This window comes from Aspergillus saccharolyticus (assembly GCF_003184585.1).
Source record: "Aspergillus saccharolyticus JOP 1030-1 unplaced genomic scaffold BP01scaffold_60, whole genome shotgun sequence".
NCBI lineage: Eukaryota > Fungi > Ascomycota > Eurotiomycetes > Eurotiales > Aspergillaceae > Aspergillus > Aspergillus saccharolyticus.
In genome coordinates this window covers 109634-125575 of record NW_020290670.1, presented here as the reverse complement: position 1 = coordinate 125575, position 15942 = coordinate 109634, and the positions used below count along the sequence as shown (strand labels likewise).

Sequence of the window (15942 nt, the reverse complement as noted above, 5' to 3'; positions counted from 1 at the left end):
CCCCAGAGGAGCTAGAAGAGGTAGAGCCCGCAGAGGAACTAGAAGAGGCAGAGTCCCCAGAGGAGCCAGAAGAGGTAGAGCCCGTAGAGGAGCCAGAGGAAGCAGAGTCCCCAGAGGAGCCAGAAGAAGCAGAGTCCCCAGAGGAGCCAGAAGAGGCAGAGCCCGCAGAGGAGCCAGAATTCAATCCAATACTCGCCATCGGAAGGGCTGTCGCAGAAGCAGTCACCGGGCACACTGTAGTTGAGACAACCAGAGTCTCGGTAGTAACAAAAGTGCTCTTTGCAGAAGCAGGGCAATCCAAGACGGCGGAGGGACACGCCGTGACCGTTGCGGTACGGGTACTTAGGATAGTCGAAGTCGTGCTCCTGCTGTCTTCAGCTCCTGGCAGGCTAGAACTCAATCCTCCCGTGACCGAGGCACCAGGGGTCGGTTCAGACTGGAACATTGTGACGGGGCAGATGGTTGTGGAAACTACAAGAGTCTCAGTTGTGAGGTATGTGCTCTTTGCAGAGGCAGGACAGTCCGTTACGGTCGATGGGCAAGCGGTGATGGTCGCAGTGCGAGTGCTGAGGACGGTCGACGTGATGCTTCGGCCCTCCGTAACGCCCGCATTGCTTTGAGAAGGAGCCTCAGGAGCAGTCATGATTGCAGTTGACTGAGCTTGGGACACGCTTGTGGAGCAGATAGTCTCTGAGACGGTTATTGTCGCGGTGACATAGGTTGTTCTTCTTGTGGATGGAGTGCCAGAAGTCTGACCTGCATGAGAGGCAATGACGCCACTGCCGGAATGGGGAAGTGGTGTGACTGAAGACGCGGCCGTGATCACAGTGGAAGAAGAACGAGTGACTCCAGAAGCTGAAGGAGCTATTGAAACAGCACCCGAAGAGCTAGGACTAGGAATAGTAACTGGAGATCCCAACAAAGACACAGCAGAAGAGAAGCTAGACAAAGTAGCTGCTCCACTTGAAGAAGGAATTGAGACTGCAACCGTGGAGAAGGGAGATACGGCAGGAACAGATCGATGTTGAGTTTGAGGACTGGGAAAGGAGGCCACCGACGACGAGAGCGGAGACGGGAATGGAACTTGCGAGGAAGAAATCTCGATTGGAGTGGTCGGAATCGCGGCCGTTGTTGGTGTGACTGTCGGCGTAAGAGTGATGGTCTGGGTAGAACATGATGTGACCGCTGGACCAATAAATTGCACGTTGTCAAGGTCGATAGCTGCTCCGGAGTACTCGGTGGTGCCGGTACAATAGCCATAGATCTCGAATGTATGTGTGCCAGAGGTGGTGGGATAGTAGCTGAAAGAAAGAGTGCTCCAACCAACAGTGCTTGACGAGACAGACTGGGTGGCACTTCCAAGAAGGCCGGCTGTAGTGAAAGAGTCCATATAAGCCTTGATATAACAGGTCATACTGGCGTGAGAGGAGGTTGGCTTGATGCGATACTGGAATGATCCGGCATATTGGCCATTCGTGATGAACGCGCTACTTCTTTGGTATAGAAGTACAGTCACTGATGTGGAGGTGGCGGACGTCTCACTACCTCAGTATTAGCATACGTTGAGTTGAGGGTCCCCGATATCTGTTGGTACTTACACAAATAGGGAGCCGTCCGCTGCATCGCCTGAGATGACATTGCCGCTGGTTCCAGAGGCGAACCCCCAGCCAGCAATTCCACTTTCGAAGGATGGGTTCGAAAATGGATTGGGAGTTGATGTCGCGCATGTCACGACCTCGGTTGTTCCAGCGGAAACAACAGGGAGGAGGGAATGCGAAAGCAACAGAAGCGAAACGAGAGACTGTAGTCGAGGCATAGTAAGGAACGAAAGTCTGCCTGGAAGGAAAAGAAATGAAGAAAAGCAAGTGAGACTGGTCTGTCTACCTGACAGTCGGAGTCTAAAAAGACAACGAATGTAAGAACGAGAGACTGGTTCGGAAGAATGAAGGAAGGAACGAGGGGACGCCCTTAAGAACTGAAGCCAGCCTCGTACTAAGGTATCCCATTCTCTTCGTCGCCTCAAGCCAGGCTAAAAACACCGATGATACGAGAGCTAAAAACAGTCAGGCAAAAAAGGCCGAGCTGCGGCTGAACACCATTGAACAATTCAGGGGAATCATCCATTGCGGCCCCAAGCCTTTTGCATAGTTTTGAACACGAATCTCCACAGTCACCGGATTGTAGACATCTTAGCCGAGATAACCTTGTGGTTAGTCAACAGCTGATGACCTCTCGGGGGGTCGAAGTGGGACAACCTCTTCTTAGCGCCCTTCCTGGAAGCCAAATCTGGCGATGTGCTGCTCGCCACGAAGCAGCTTTCTTGAGTCCCGCCAGGTGCTGCTGCTGCGGAGAACAAGATAAACAAAAGACTACTGACTCTTGACTGCAGACTGTGCATCAGGTAATTGCTACCACTAAGTAATCTATATTGAGTTCATTCACGACAGAAATTCCGGATCAACCGTGAACAGAAATTTAAATCAATCCAACCCGCTAAAGCAACATTACAACAAATATTTTCAAAATGAACACATGTGTGGTACACATATATTTCCGAATAGAGAAGCATATGGCATGGCTGGAATCAATCCGGCCTACGATTTACCGAATCACCAGGTTTCCTATAATGAAATTAGGATCCATCAATTGAAGAGCCAAAATGTGAATGGAAAACTTACGGCAATGTACTGTCCAGCTTCCTTCTTATTTGCCCAGAATTGTTTCGCTTCCTCCATGTTCAAGTTGCCTTTGGCCATAGCAACATCAACAAGAGCATCCTCGACGCCCTCGCCCATACCTTTGCCGCTACCACAGACGAAGACTCGACCATCCAGAGCGTTAATCACGAACCATACCAAATCAGCCTGGTGGCGGACTTCTTCCTGAACATACTTGCTCTCACCGCGGCGGCTCTGGACTACCGTGCGCACCTTCTCTTCATCGACACCCCATTCTCCACGATAGAGCTCATCCAAGAGGGAATCGCGAACACCCTGCAAGACCCAAACCTTGTTTGCGCAGTTGGCTGACTGGAGACGTCGCTGTACGAATCCGCGGAAGGGAGCAATGCCTACACCAGCACCGATCAAGAGCATAGGCCCATCAGATGTGAACTGCTTAGCCAATGGATTGGCCATCAAGCCCCGGAACATAGGGACATGAAGATCGAGGGTGGAAGGGTCAATACCCTTCTTTTCCGCCTCAATCACTTGGCGTGCGAGCTGCTCAAGAAATCCAGATCCGACACCCGTACGCATACCTCCTTTCCAGTCATCCGACTCCGCAACAGTCACCGCTACTTCAACAAGACGACGAGTCTGAGTCCCTTTTTCCTTGCAGGATAACAGGGGATCTTGAGAAAGGGAGTAGAAGCGAGGCATGAGAGTATTCAAGACGGATAAAAGATGATCCAATGGAGGTTGAGCTGAGGGAAAGGCGTGCAACAGTTGAGACACAGTTATGTGCGAACTAGTGCGCAGGTCACAGAAAGCACCTTGTCCTTGGGCAGAGGCCAGGAACAAAAGGATCTTCTTTTCGTTTGGCTCACTGGCATACTCGGCAAGTAGTCGGAATAGTCCCTTGGTGGGTGCATAACTCTGAATGTCTGAACACCAGTTCAATAGCTCCCTTCGGGTGGTGATCAACTCACGGGGCTGATCGTCGCCCCAAATTGTGGGCCACCGGCCCTTTGAGGTGCGTACGGTGATTTTTTTGTCGCGAATCGACTTAGGTACACCTAACATGGTGAAGATGTCGTCGACTTCTTCAGTCTTGTTCTTGGGGCACACTCCAATGGCCCCACCCACAACGAAATCAACACTGCCGCTCTCCGCAGGATAGTCCGTTACATCGATGTCAAAATGATATGTACGCTTCTCAGCACCGGTCTTGGTCAGTTCCCGGGCATGGTGCAGAGGCGCACGAAAGACGTCATAAGGGGGGTGAGGTTGGACGAAAGAAGGCGGGTGGTTCGGAGAGCCTAATTGCAGGTCTACTGCCGATTTCGGAACTGTAGAGAAGGAGACCGTCTTTTCGGGTAAAGAAACGATATTCGTTAGTTCGCTGTCCAGGGTGAGATAGGCGACATTGAGCTTGAGGCTCTGATAAGCCTGATTGTCCGGAGGAGTTACAACGTTCGCTCCCGCTACTGGAGAAGGGATATTGGCCAAAGGCTGGCTGCGACAACAACCACCACCGCAGCACAGAGGCTGAAGCTTCTGAGTCCCAGCCACACCCACATTCTCCAAAATTCTTCTCATGTCTTCCGAGTTCTGGGAAATCAGAACGGTGGATGCTCGGCGCTGCTTTTCAGGGCCATCTTGAACCGAGGACTTTTGCAGGGCTTCCTCTGCATCCGACGAAAATTCTGTGTCGGGAGTCTGCGCGGGAGTCGGCGATTCGGAATCCGTGGATTCGGGCACGCGCAATGATGGTGAGGAGATGCTGAAATTGATGTCGGTTACAGATAACGCCCGGACTCCACGAGGCTCTTCAGGAACCGGATTATCGGGATGGGATGTCGAGGACAATGGGATGCTCTTGTGCTCCCCATTGGACGGGAGGGGAGGTTGTGGCGTTGCCAGCCTTGACGAAGGCGCCTGAGGTACGGCGTGGACTATGGGGAGAGATGGATGAAACATCAGTTATGCGTCAATGAACGGCCGTGGTGATTGGCCACAAGGCGAGGACGTAGGAATGATGAAAGAAGTGATTTACCCATTGTATTTTTGTATAGAATATGGAACACGCAAAAAGTGCACCACGACTCAGAGCCTCTATCGATATCGAAGAGGCGCACAAAGAAAAGAGAAAATTGGTCTAAGACTATGAGGTCTGGCGGAGGCGATTGCTGGTCGAAGAGAGAATTTAAGACAAAAAGCAGTCAAACGGAAAGAGGGTGAGCGCAGGTAGTGGCAAGTGACGGTATACACTAGGTCCGTGGACACCGCAAATCAGATGGGCATACAGATAAGGACGAACGACGCAGGGAGCAGATCGGAAATGAAAGAAGTTCCCGGAGGAACAGAGCGATGCTGTTTCAGGAGGGTGGGAGGAGGAAGATGAAGAGGAGGAGGCAAATGGTTGAATGTACAATGTGCCTGGAGCGAGACGGCACCGGGAGGATGGTTCCGACTGCGCTAGCACCTGTATGTATCAAACAGGATCTCTTGTTCGGAGTGAGTTTCTTCGCTCGAAAAAGAAAAACCAGATGGATTGGGAATCTAAAAAACGAGAAAGAAAAAGCCCCGAAAACTCGCTGGACAGAGAAAAAAAACCGATGAGCTCGGGCACGTGCGAACGTTACCAATGACGGGTTCAAATAGGGGAGAGAGAATGCGAGGCGAAAACCTGCACCGAACAATTATTCAAGAATGAAAGCATGACTTTGGTTGCCACCCGGTGAGGAAATAATGTCTCGTACAGATCCATCGATACCCGGTTCCAGTATCACTCCACTGTAACTTTACCAGTCCACTTACAACGGACCATTCGGGAACGGTTATCCCACGATAGGTATCGAACGGGTGTCGAATTCCATCGTCTTCCGCCATTATGCCAGGCGACTGGGTACTGCGAGCGAACAGACCCCAGTCTCTCCGTGGGGTAGGTCTTGATCTGCAGCTAGTTAGCGGGTTTTTTTTACTAGAGTCGGTAGTAATCGGATTATCGGAGACCTTTGAGTGGGAAAGCTATCACGAGTTGGAGGTACTGTGAATGGCATGCAAGCCCAGAAGCTGATCTGCTTCTCCTCTTGTGATCACTTTACCTGGGTCCAGGTCATCACCATTCCTGAAAATCCCATTGCTCGATAGGGGGATAGCATGATGCAGAATTATGGATTCATCCGGTGGCCTGACGACAACGGCAATAGGACGGTAAGTGACAACCGCCTAGCAGCCGAAGTACGTTACTGATCTAATCTGATCCGGGAGCGGCCTGTCCCTCGGCTAATACATGACTTTACTCGGCTTAAAAGGAAACACAAATGCAATGGCCCAAATTTCAGCTCAGCCATCAGGTCCATCTGAAATGCTCAAATTGATAGAGCACTTGAGAGCGAGAAATAGTAAGTGGGGGATGTGTGTTTGATCAACAGTACCTTCGCAGTAGGTAATGTCTGAATCATACGTTACTACGTATTGCCTTTGTGTAGCCAAGCCAGGGTGTCCTCTTCCGGATCAGATAAGTGGCCGGCGGGACTTTTCGCTCCGGTTTCATCCCACCCTTTCCTTCCAACACCCGCAGCAGGACGAAATACCTAAGGCAGAAAGATACATTGTACTCCTTCACTCCGGCATAGCAGAAACAAGTTGGAATCTTTGCCTGTAAAATATCGATTCCTCACAATCGATAGACCATGCTCCTGCCAGAAACAGGTTGTTGGGACTAAATTTTACAAAACCAGGATTGACTGTCGACAGCCGGATACCAACGAATACTGTAATTCATGTAACAGGTCCAGTAACCAGACCGTGTGGGGCCATCCGACATCGGCCGACAGAGTATCCGTATCAATCAAATCAATCAATCAGATAGCTGTGGAGACGCATGTCTTGTCTCAACCAGCTCCAATTCTCCAGGGAAGTCCTCAGGGGCTCGATGACCACTGAACCTTGGCGCCCAATCTCGTTAAGGGCAGCCGCGTACCCCATAGATCGCAAAGACCCGGCGTGCCGACTTAACCCATTCTCGAAAAGTCTAGGTGCCTAGCAGGCCATCTGCCATTTTCAAACAGGGTTTAAAAATCGATGTTATCCGCGACGGCAGGTCCATCAAGTCGGTCATATCTGATATCCGGCGAATATACGGGAGAAATGATAAGTTGCCGTTGAATGATTTCTCGTTTGATTTATGGCAGCTGTGCTGGGTAGGAAGGAGTTCAAGCTTCATCGGTCAGAAAGCACGTCAAACACGCGATATAAAGCCAACCTTCCTAGTGGACGAGACTAAATTAGACTCATTGGAGTACTTCTTATCTGATCGCGCTGAAACCCGATTGTGCGGAGCGAAAAGAGTGAAAGGAGCAGACTAATCCAAGGCCGGAACTTTTTCGTAGCCCAACAGGCCGTCTAGACCGAGCACACCATCAGTCTCCTCCCGCTTCAGTACGAGCAAGGCGTTCCTCCTTCTTGATCCGCCGGGGTGAGGGAAGTTTCTGCTGACAGTGACCTGATCCATCGCATATTCAACCCTAAAAACTTGAAAATCGCGCCGGCCTTGCTCTGATTGTCTCGCAACTCAAGGAAGCGCTAGTTACCAGAGCCCCGTTTCATTAGACTGGCGGGGGTGTGCGTGCACTGCGTACTCTGTACACTGCATACAACTGCTAACCGGCGGCGTCCGACAAGGATGGACGGAAGCCGATTGGCCCAGCGAAATCAGTGGCGATCTTGGAAGACGTGTGGTGGCCCCAAGACAGGCAATACTACTAGTCTGTTGCCATAGTTGTTAACTTCATGACGGTTGAGAGTCCATCTGGGTATTTGATACAAATCCATACCGATTCAGAAGTAACATGATACTACTCCCGGCCTTATACGATTACGCTTGCTAGCTCAGAAAGGGCTTTTCCATTACGGAGTACATATGCAATGAGTTTTGGAGCATGTAGATGATGTCAAACAGTTCCAGTTGAACACTGCCGTATGGTTATTGCCTCTAGTCCTCGCCGGAGTTCCTCCGCGGAATCCGACGGGATAAGGAGCGAGAAACTGAGGTAAAACCCCATTGCTTAACTATGGCAAAGCCCATGGGTTCAATACTCGACTACTATTGAAGCTCCCCCGCCTTCCTCATCAGAAATTCAAACGATTGAAGTAAGAAGTCACAGCACGGGCGGCAGACTCGCTGCAAACAATAGGCTATACAAGACGCCCGTCTACGGGCCTTTTTCCCGGTTGAATATTTGACCACATTGATGGCAGGAGATTTTTTGATTAAAAGTTTACTTCAAATACTATCAATGCCTTCATTGCTGTGACCAAATATCCTAGCATGTACACGTGCGAACACATGGCAGAGCGATCTGCCCTGCAATACATTAGTATTTCTCATTACACATCCGGGTTTGCGAACTCGTGGCCATTGAGCGATTATGTTGAAGACCATGCCCACGAGTTTCCATTGTGTAGCAGAGGGACAAAGTAGGCACCCGCCAACATATTACACATATCGCAAACAAATGAACGCTCAAGACCTACGATCATTGTGAAAGCTTCCTACAACTGGCGTACCAATAGTTGACCAGGCTTGACCTGCAAGTGCCTTCTTGGCTAGTGATGTTTTCTCCTGAGGTTAGAGTAGATGAGCAGCTGACCACAGGGGTTATGTTTTCTTCTTCCGGAGGTGGTACCAGCATCTCGAGCACGGGACGGATCATAGCCCGATCTTAACATTCAACCATGATAATGCTTTCATAGGACCAAGAATCGGTGAAACTCCCGCACGATGAATGGGCCTTCGTCCTTGTCACAGAGAGCCTGGTAGAGGCAGCTTCATGTGTGATCCTTTGCGAGAACGGACTGTTTTAGACTAGCTAATGATAGCAGTCAGACTAACGGGACGAATTCAAATGCGACGGCTATACTCGCTCTGTACAGGCATCCAGAAAGATATTGGCAGCAACCCTTGGCCGTGGCAGCGCACGGATAGTGCTCAACGGGGTGTTCGACATGCAGAAAGACAAAAGTTCTTAAGCAGGAAAATTTGAACCTTAATTTATACAATGACTCAGGCACAGCTTACCTATTTGCTGCTCCTGACTCATGATTTTAAGCATCGGATCGAAAAGTCAACTCTATGTACAAAGGAGGAGTAAACCCACACCGTAAGTGCTAGGCATTGATTTTGAGCTTGAGAGCGTTCACAGTGAGTATCTGCCATCGATTCACGTTGCAGGGCGCCTGAATGGATGCGCCTCAGTATTCCTGCATTTGAGTCAGATATTTCCAATTCCAATGACAATTGGGCACTGGTATAACACTTACAGGACATATTCATCCAGGTTGACAACATCTGGGTCGGAGAAGATCAGGTAGAAGTATTTAAGGGTCTCAGCTAGCCAGAAGCTCTCCATGTAATCCAATTGCGGTGAATCAACGTCGCGCACATCTGCAATTGCGGCATGAGCAAAGTGAGTCCGAGTCATCTTTTCTATGTTTTGAAACATTCGCCATGCAGCGTCCTGCAGTTTTATGTCGCCCGTGATACGATATAGTATAAACACGGATTCTATCGCCTCCGGTCTTTGGACGACGTTAGATACATGCCGGTCGCACACAAATGGAACGGGGAATATCATACCTGAGGTGATACTTCGGGTCTGGAATATCAACCACTCCTGGTGGCAGCCCGTATGTCTCAATTAGTGACTCGGCTTGCTGAGTAGGGTTATTAGAGCTGGACTTCTTTGCCAAGCGATGTCGTACATCCTGGTGCCATTTGCTTTCATCCCAATGGCAATCCTCCGGATCACGACATGCGCTCAGATGGAGTATTTCTGGCATGATGCCCGTTGGCATGATGTCGTATGCCCATATGCAACCGTCGGCCAGCTTCCGCGCGATAGACAGTTCTTCGGGACGTTCAAAGACTTTAGACCCAATGCCAATAGTACCACCCAGGAAACATTTCAAGTGCTCCCACTGAGGATCAAGTTTCTCCCTACTGTGAGAGATCACGTTGGCCTGGACATTTCCAGCGAAAAGAATGTCCTGATTATCTTTTGTCATTGGGCGGAAAAGCAGACGGCCCTTAAGAGCTCTCATGAAAGAGTCGTACATGTTGCGATACTGAGTTGTTTGGGCTCCAAGTAGCATATGCTCCTTGGGAAGATATTCGTACGTAGAATCAGCCATCCCTCCGATAGTAAATCTGGGATCGCTAAATTCCATGTCTTGTGCATTCACCAACATAGGCCACAGCCCGGGCAATTTTGTTTGTTCCTGGTTCTCTTCAAAGAAATCCGTTATTCTCTGGATCGCATCAAAGTACTTAGGATCGTGAGTCAGCTGGGACATTCGTGTAAATTCTAGACTGAGAGAGCCCAGTTCAGCAAGGATAGTTTGCCGACTGGGCATAATACCATGACCTCCTGCAGATCTAGAGACTGGTCAGTTTATGTTCTTGTCCTAGAAGTGTATTTTCATGGGCAATTAAGACCTCTCGTCATTTTGGTCGGTCCGGGTGTCCTTACCTCGTCCATTCCCATCTAGATTGCGGCATTCTGTTACGGGTGTCGAATGATCCATAAATCATATCTGCAATCTCAATGGCTTTTTTGAGCAAAATTGGGTGCTTTCCGTTGGTCAAATCATGAGCCCCCAGGAGCCCGCCCAGGTAGCGAATGTTAGTCTCAAAAATATTGATTTGCAGAGCATGTGTCGTTGAAAAGTCGATAAGTTCGAGAGCTTCCAACGCCTCTTCGAACTCCTTTGTCATGCCCATGATAACGAGAGAATCAAGAGAATCAACGAGCGTAGCTGCCCACCCAGCAAATGTCTCGCGATGGCGCCCGCTGAGGGGTGACAGCTCGTCACGTAACCAGGCATTGTCTCGGTAACCCTTCCATGCATGTTGGAACGCTTGTTTCACCGCGCTCTGTCGCCTCCTTCTCCGCAATCGCGCAAGCCACGATTCGCTCCGAAATTCATACTGAATCTTGGGTATAGTGGAGGGCTTCGTTGTAGGAAGTGGGATATAATCATCGATTGGATGGTGTTCGGCATGTTTGGTCCAATGGATTTGGGTACCACTACTGGATGCTGAAGTCGAAATGGGATGCTGCGCATGGTCATTGGCATGCGGATGTGGTCTTCTCGCCCCGGGCGGTAGACTGGAGAATAGACTATAGGTGAGACAGATGAGAATAATGGTTGGAAGGAGATAGCTTCTCCGCGCGTAAATCATGGTGATCGGTCGATTCAACGAAGTAGTAAGGACACAGGAGAATAAAAAACATTTGACTGAGAGAAAGGACAGCCGTCAAATTCCGGCCCGAGAGTCTATAACATAGAAATAAGCATAAATTTCGAGTGCAGGCTCGATACAAGACGCAGTCTGAAGTCACCCGGCTTGGGAGTCCGAGACCAATCCTGTGCAAAAGAGCGAACGAAGGGGGCGCTTCCAGGTTCGTCGGACCCCTGGAAAAAAGGTACTGTCTAAGAACATGATTGAAAAAAGGCATATGTCCCGTATATAGCCGTCAGGGATCGATCACCCCTGGTCCCGGGGGAGGGAGCTTGGGGATCTTCTCTGCTACATCAGGCTAGGCCAGGTTCATAAGCATGAGTATCATTGGTGATTTCAGAATCATAAGTGGAATGCTGTATCAAACAGGTCAATTGCGTTTTCCAGACAGCCAGTGGGGGGTGGCATGCTGATCGCAAAGAGGAGACAGGACGCACCAGAGTGGCTCAAAAGCGCAAGAGCTTACTACAGAAAGTAAGAGACGGACAAGGGAAACAAGCACCACGGCGGGAGGATCTGCCTATTGCGTAAGCTGGTGGCGCTTTCGACCCTGGCTGGCCGCGGGGCCTGGAATCCCAAGACATAAAACGGGTTAAGTGAGACTCAGAGTGGTGAGAATTTCTATTCTTAACCTTTTAACATATCCCGCGGAAAATGGCCCCTTGTGAGAAGGGGAATGAAGAGGGGGCAGAAGGGTCCCTTTGGCAAGTTCTCAGCCTCTCCCGCCTCTTGGTCATCGCACTGATAGTCAGTTATACCAGGGATGCTGAGACTTGTCTCCTGGGAATGAGAGTGAGGCCAGCTAGGGTCTAGAAGGAGACAAACTACTCCGTAGAAGCACGCCCTCTTCGGGGTTGAGAGGGTATCGGATTAAAAGGTGTATGTGGAGAAAGGAGGGGCCCAACTTCCCAGGGATCCAGTGTCGTCGCATGGACTAAGTTAATTACGGAGTATGATTAATGGGAGTGGAGGCGGGACTGCGGGCGCAGAGAAGCACGGCTGGAACTTGGAAGGCTGGAAGCAGGAAACTTCTTGGTAATTTGGCACCTACGGAGTACTTGGTCCAATCCCTCAAGCTTTGTTTGCTCTGTTTGTATCAACGCCTCGTCGGCCAGGCATCGACGACTCAACTACAGCGAAGACTAAGTTAAGTTACAACATTCGTTCCGCTTCAGAACACCGCTACAATACATAAAAGTCAGCATATGAACAAGCATATGATCGAGATGCAGAAAACCCCGTACTTTCCTTTCAATCAGTATGCTAATACAGGAGCAGATATTATTGGAAAGTAGTATACGCCCACGACGGCCGTGCCTCTGTCCTTACTGGACCTTGTATGCAAGTCTAGGCCACTTGCTCTCATATTCCCTTCGATCTTCACACTGGGCTTGTCTGCACAAGGGTTGCTCTGTATCAAGTCTTTTGCTCCATAAAAATGCCCATCACAGGGTAAACATGCCATTAAGCACTTCTTGCATCGTGCCTACCCATTCACAACTGATAAAACTACTGTAGGGTGTACTTTATCCCCTCTAATCCCAATGCCTCAACGGCGCTCGCAACGGTGACTGAGCGCCTCCATACTGCTCTTGCGGAAGAGCCAACCCTCGTCGGCCGGTGGTTTCTCGAACACAAGCTCATGCGCGACACGCCATCGTGTCTTCCAGTATCCACCCCTCAGCAGCGCCAAGCGCAACCGCGCTACATGCAGTTTCTTTCACTTTCCCACCACCCCAACCACGGTTTTATTTACACCTCCGAACCTGTCCCCCCCCTTCGGACTAACTCCTCAGACCAAGCAGCGAACTCACCTTCCTTCAGCAGCCCATCGTCATCATCGGCCGCCCAGTCCACTGCCGGCCCCATGATCATGACTACTGTCCCGCTAGCATCTAGCAGCACACTCTTCCAACACTTCGGCTACGCCTGCCAGCCTTTCTGGTGCCACCGTCACACGGTTACCGTGCCCGGTGGCGCCGTCTACGATGTGGGCGACTTCCGTGTGCGTGTTGGGGATGTCCGCCAAACGCAGCCGGCAGCGAGGATCCGCGGCACGGTGGTGGAAATTGAATGGCTCGGTCCATCCTTGGTCAGCTTGATTAATTCACAGACTCTGGCCAAGAAACTGGGCTCCGGTGCATTATCTGCAAGGACTGCGGCCGCGGCCGCTGACGAGGGGGACGTCGATTCCGGGGTCGACGTGGCCTTCTTCCCGGAGGAAGTGGAAGAGGCGGATATTGATGCTGAGTATGACGCGAGTGCAGCGCTGATTCGGGAGTTCTGGGCTCGGCTGGGGGTCGAGGGAGCGCGCGAGGCTATTCAGGTGGCGGATTTTGGGAAGGAGGTCAAGGAGCAGCTGCGAAGGCTCAAAGCGTCAAATCTACAGAGTTTATCCGAGCAGGAACTTGGACGTCAGCCGGATGAAGATCCGGATCCGGCGGCGGGAGTGGATTCGGCGAGACAGTTCATGGAGATCTTCAGGTTCAATCGGTAATGCCTCTATTGAAAATACGTGGCTGATATAGAATTGAACGGCAAATTATCAGGTCTATGATACCGTGAAAGATATTTATCTCCGAGGCAATCGCTAGATTCTTATTAAATATCCCGAGTGCGTATGCTATTGTACTTACAGAGATGATATCGATGAAGATGAAGTGGTTGTAACATGCTTCCCTTCAAGATCTCTTGGCATGCTGCAAAGCTTCAACCCTAGAGCATTCGGTACTTGGCAATCTACATTTACATGTCAGGTTATAAAGATTGACCCTTGACCTCTGGCTGACAGGAGAATGCAGATCATAACGAGGCAAAGCGCCAAGCTTTGGCGCAACCAGGTTTCAGCCGAAGAACAGCATTGTACGTGGGTGAAGCACACAAGTAATGCTCTATCTTGTTTGACAGCCGGGACTCGTTCTGGATATGCTGATACTCGAACTCAATGACGATAGAGATGACTATGGCAAGTGAAAGTGGTGAAAGTGCGCTAATGTCCAGCCAGTGTTGACCGGGGTCGAACAAATAGACTACAAGAACCTGTATCACGGAGAAGATGGGAATCTGCAGAGTACACTTCTTTGCCCTCACCCTTTCGCTAACAGAAAAGAAAAAACAAATTGAACATCAACAGCCGTCTATTTTTGCATCATGAGCTGGACAAACTCATTGTCTGTGGGGAAAGGTATAATCGTTAATCATCGAACAGAGTCCGGATGGGAGAAAGTGAGACTTACAGTCAATACGACCGTCACCGTCCTGGTCTGCCTCACGGATCATCTCATCGACTTCGTCATCAGTGAGCTTCTCACCAATGGAGGTCATGACGTGGCGCAGCTCCGCGGCGGAAATGAAGCCGTTGTTGTCGCGATCGAAGACTTTGAAAGCCTCCCGGATTTCCTCCTCAGAATCGGTGTCTTTCATCTTACGGGCCATCATTGTAAGGAATTCTGGTACCTGTCAATCTTATGCTCGAGCTCCACTCATCACCATCACATACCGGGAAAGTCGATAGTGCCGTTGTTGTCAGCATCGACCTCATTAATCATGTCCTGGAGCTCAGACTCGGAAGGGTTCTGGCCCAGGGAACGCATAACAGTACCCAACTCCTTGGTGGTGATTTGTCCTGTCATGTAAAATCAATCAAATCTTGTTCACTATTCGGGAGGGTGTCATGGTTGTAGCGTCGTGATAATCATGGTACCGGGTGGATTGATTGAGGGGTAAGGACTGCACTAACCATCGCCATCCTTGTCCTGTTAGGGATTACAAGAGCATCAGTAAATATTGTTCTAAAGCACACGTCCAAGTATCGAAGACGCTTACAAATAGGGAGAAGGCTTCCTTGTACTCGGAGACTTGCTCTTCGGTCAGAGAGTCGGCCTGAAGAATGGGATGTTAGCATTCCTGACCAGTATTCCAGATCGATCTGCCCCGCAAAGTGGGGGATTTTCAACACGACTGGACGGGAGGCCTGAAGAATATGAACAAACCATGGTTAATGAGATATATGTGATATGCTCACGAATATGTTGGGCAAAGAATATAGTCGGGGAATAAGAGGAGGAGAAGTGAAATCGGAGGTTTGATAGGAGCAGGCGAAAGTAGTGGTGGGGGAGGAGGAGGAGGAGTCGGTAATGGTTGTGGAAGATGATTTAAGGGGAACCCGAATCCATCATCATAATAAAAGGACCATTGAGGGTGATTGCCTGGCAAGGCGGTCGCTTATGCCCGAAACGTGACCCGCCTGGACCACCATGTGTCCTCAACCATTAATTATTTATTGCTACATGATTGATTGAGTTAGGTCAGTAGTCAATCTGCTATTTTTGCTTGCTTTGCTTGCTTGTTGTTGGTCGTTGCTTGCCTCAGCCACCGCTGCATGCTCCTTTACTTGTCTGTGAGCCCTATGTAATAATTGTGTCCTCGTGCGCACCAACCCTCGTAGAACTGAGTACTGTCACGGTACTGTACATATATACTCAAACCGTGGATCCTCATCAGTTCCAAAGCTTAAAGGCAGCAAATTCCGCAGCTGTATCCTAGGACCAAGTTTGTGTTCGGATACATTTTGAAATATGTGAAAGATTTCCTACTATACCAGCCACTGCAACGGGTGATACTGTCAGACTTTGGTGTCTGTCACGCCCTTTTTCACGTGTGGAGATACTGTCTGGCATCAAGATGCTCATAAGGACTATCTAGCCCTTCGCCAAATAATTGAATCGAAGAATACGAAGGAGGAAGGCGATCTCGGTGTCACCAATGATTGGGAAATACTCGGGTGATCATGGATACAAATGTGATAGACTGAAATGTTCGGACTACTGTAGGATAATCAAGCTATTTTTTGTTACCCTGCACCAAGCAGTGTATTCGAGACCCAGTCAGTGCAATCATGGCAGCAGTACGCGAGCTGCTCGATATCATTCTACTAGTATGATGCATTCATGGCTCCAAAATACATATAAAAGT

At 49.8% G+C, this 15942-nt stretch overlaps 5 protein-coding genes across 5 annotated transcripts; 1 reads left to right on the top strand and 4 right to left on the bottom strand.

Annotated features, from left to right (window-relative positions):
• Positions 1-38: 38 nt before the first annotated feature.
• Positions 39-1816, bottom strand: BP01DRAFT_387083 (uncharacterized protein; the record flags this gene model as incomplete). Its single annotated transcript, XM_025577714.1, has 3 exons — positions 39-365; positions 413-1541; positions 1599-1816. The coding sequence occupies 3 exons, from the start codon at positions 1814-1816 to the stop codon at positions 39-41; spliced, it is 1674 nt and encodes a 557-aa protein (XP_025426760.1).
• A 793-nt stretch (positions 1817-2609) lies between these two features.
• On the bottom strand, positions 2610-4640 carry BP01DRAFT_387082 (FAD binding domain protein; the record flags this gene model as incomplete). The annotated part of the gene is made up of 2 exons (XM_025577713.1): positions 2610-2621; positions 2679-4640. 2 exons carry the CDS (start codon positions 4638-4640, stop codon positions 2610-2612), a joined length of 1974 nt encoding a protein of 657 aa, XP_025426759.1.
• Positions 4641-8887: 4247 nt separating this feature from the next.
• BP01DRAFT_307472 (glycoside hydrolase family 47 protein) lies at positions 8888-10908 on the bottom strand (the record flags this gene model as incomplete). The annotated part of the gene is made up of 4 exons (XM_025572298.1): positions 8888-8927; positions 8988-9245; positions 9304-10101; positions 10196-10908. 4 exons carry the CDS (start codon positions 10906-10908, stop codon positions 8888-8890), a joined length of 1809 nt encoding a protein of 602 aa, XP_025426758.1.
• Positions 10909-12406: 1498 nt separating this feature from the next.
• Positions 12407-13465, top strand: BP01DRAFT_369649 (uncharacterized protein; the record flags this gene model as incomplete). Its single annotated transcript, XM_025576560.1, has 2 exons — positions 12407-12420; positions 12487-13465. 2 exons carry the CDS (start codon positions 12407-12409, stop codon positions 13463-13465), a joined length of 993 nt encoding a protein of 330 aa, XP_025426757.1.
• Positions 13466-13700: 235 nt separating this feature from the next.
• Positions 13701-15099, bottom strand: BP01DRAFT_361005 (calmodulin). The gene is made up of 6 exons (XM_025576038.1): positions 14961-15099; positions 14794-14850; positions 14708-14723; positions 14468-14593; positions 14205-14417; positions 13701-14140 (listed from the first exon to the last, which is right to left on the bottom strand). Exons 1-6 carry the CDS (start codon positions 14961-14963, stop codon positions 14106-14108), a joined length of 450 nt encoding a protein of 149 aa, XP_025426756.1. The 5' UTR covers positions 14964-15099; the 3' UTR covers positions 13701-14105.
• Positions 15100-15942: the final 843 nt, after the last annotated feature.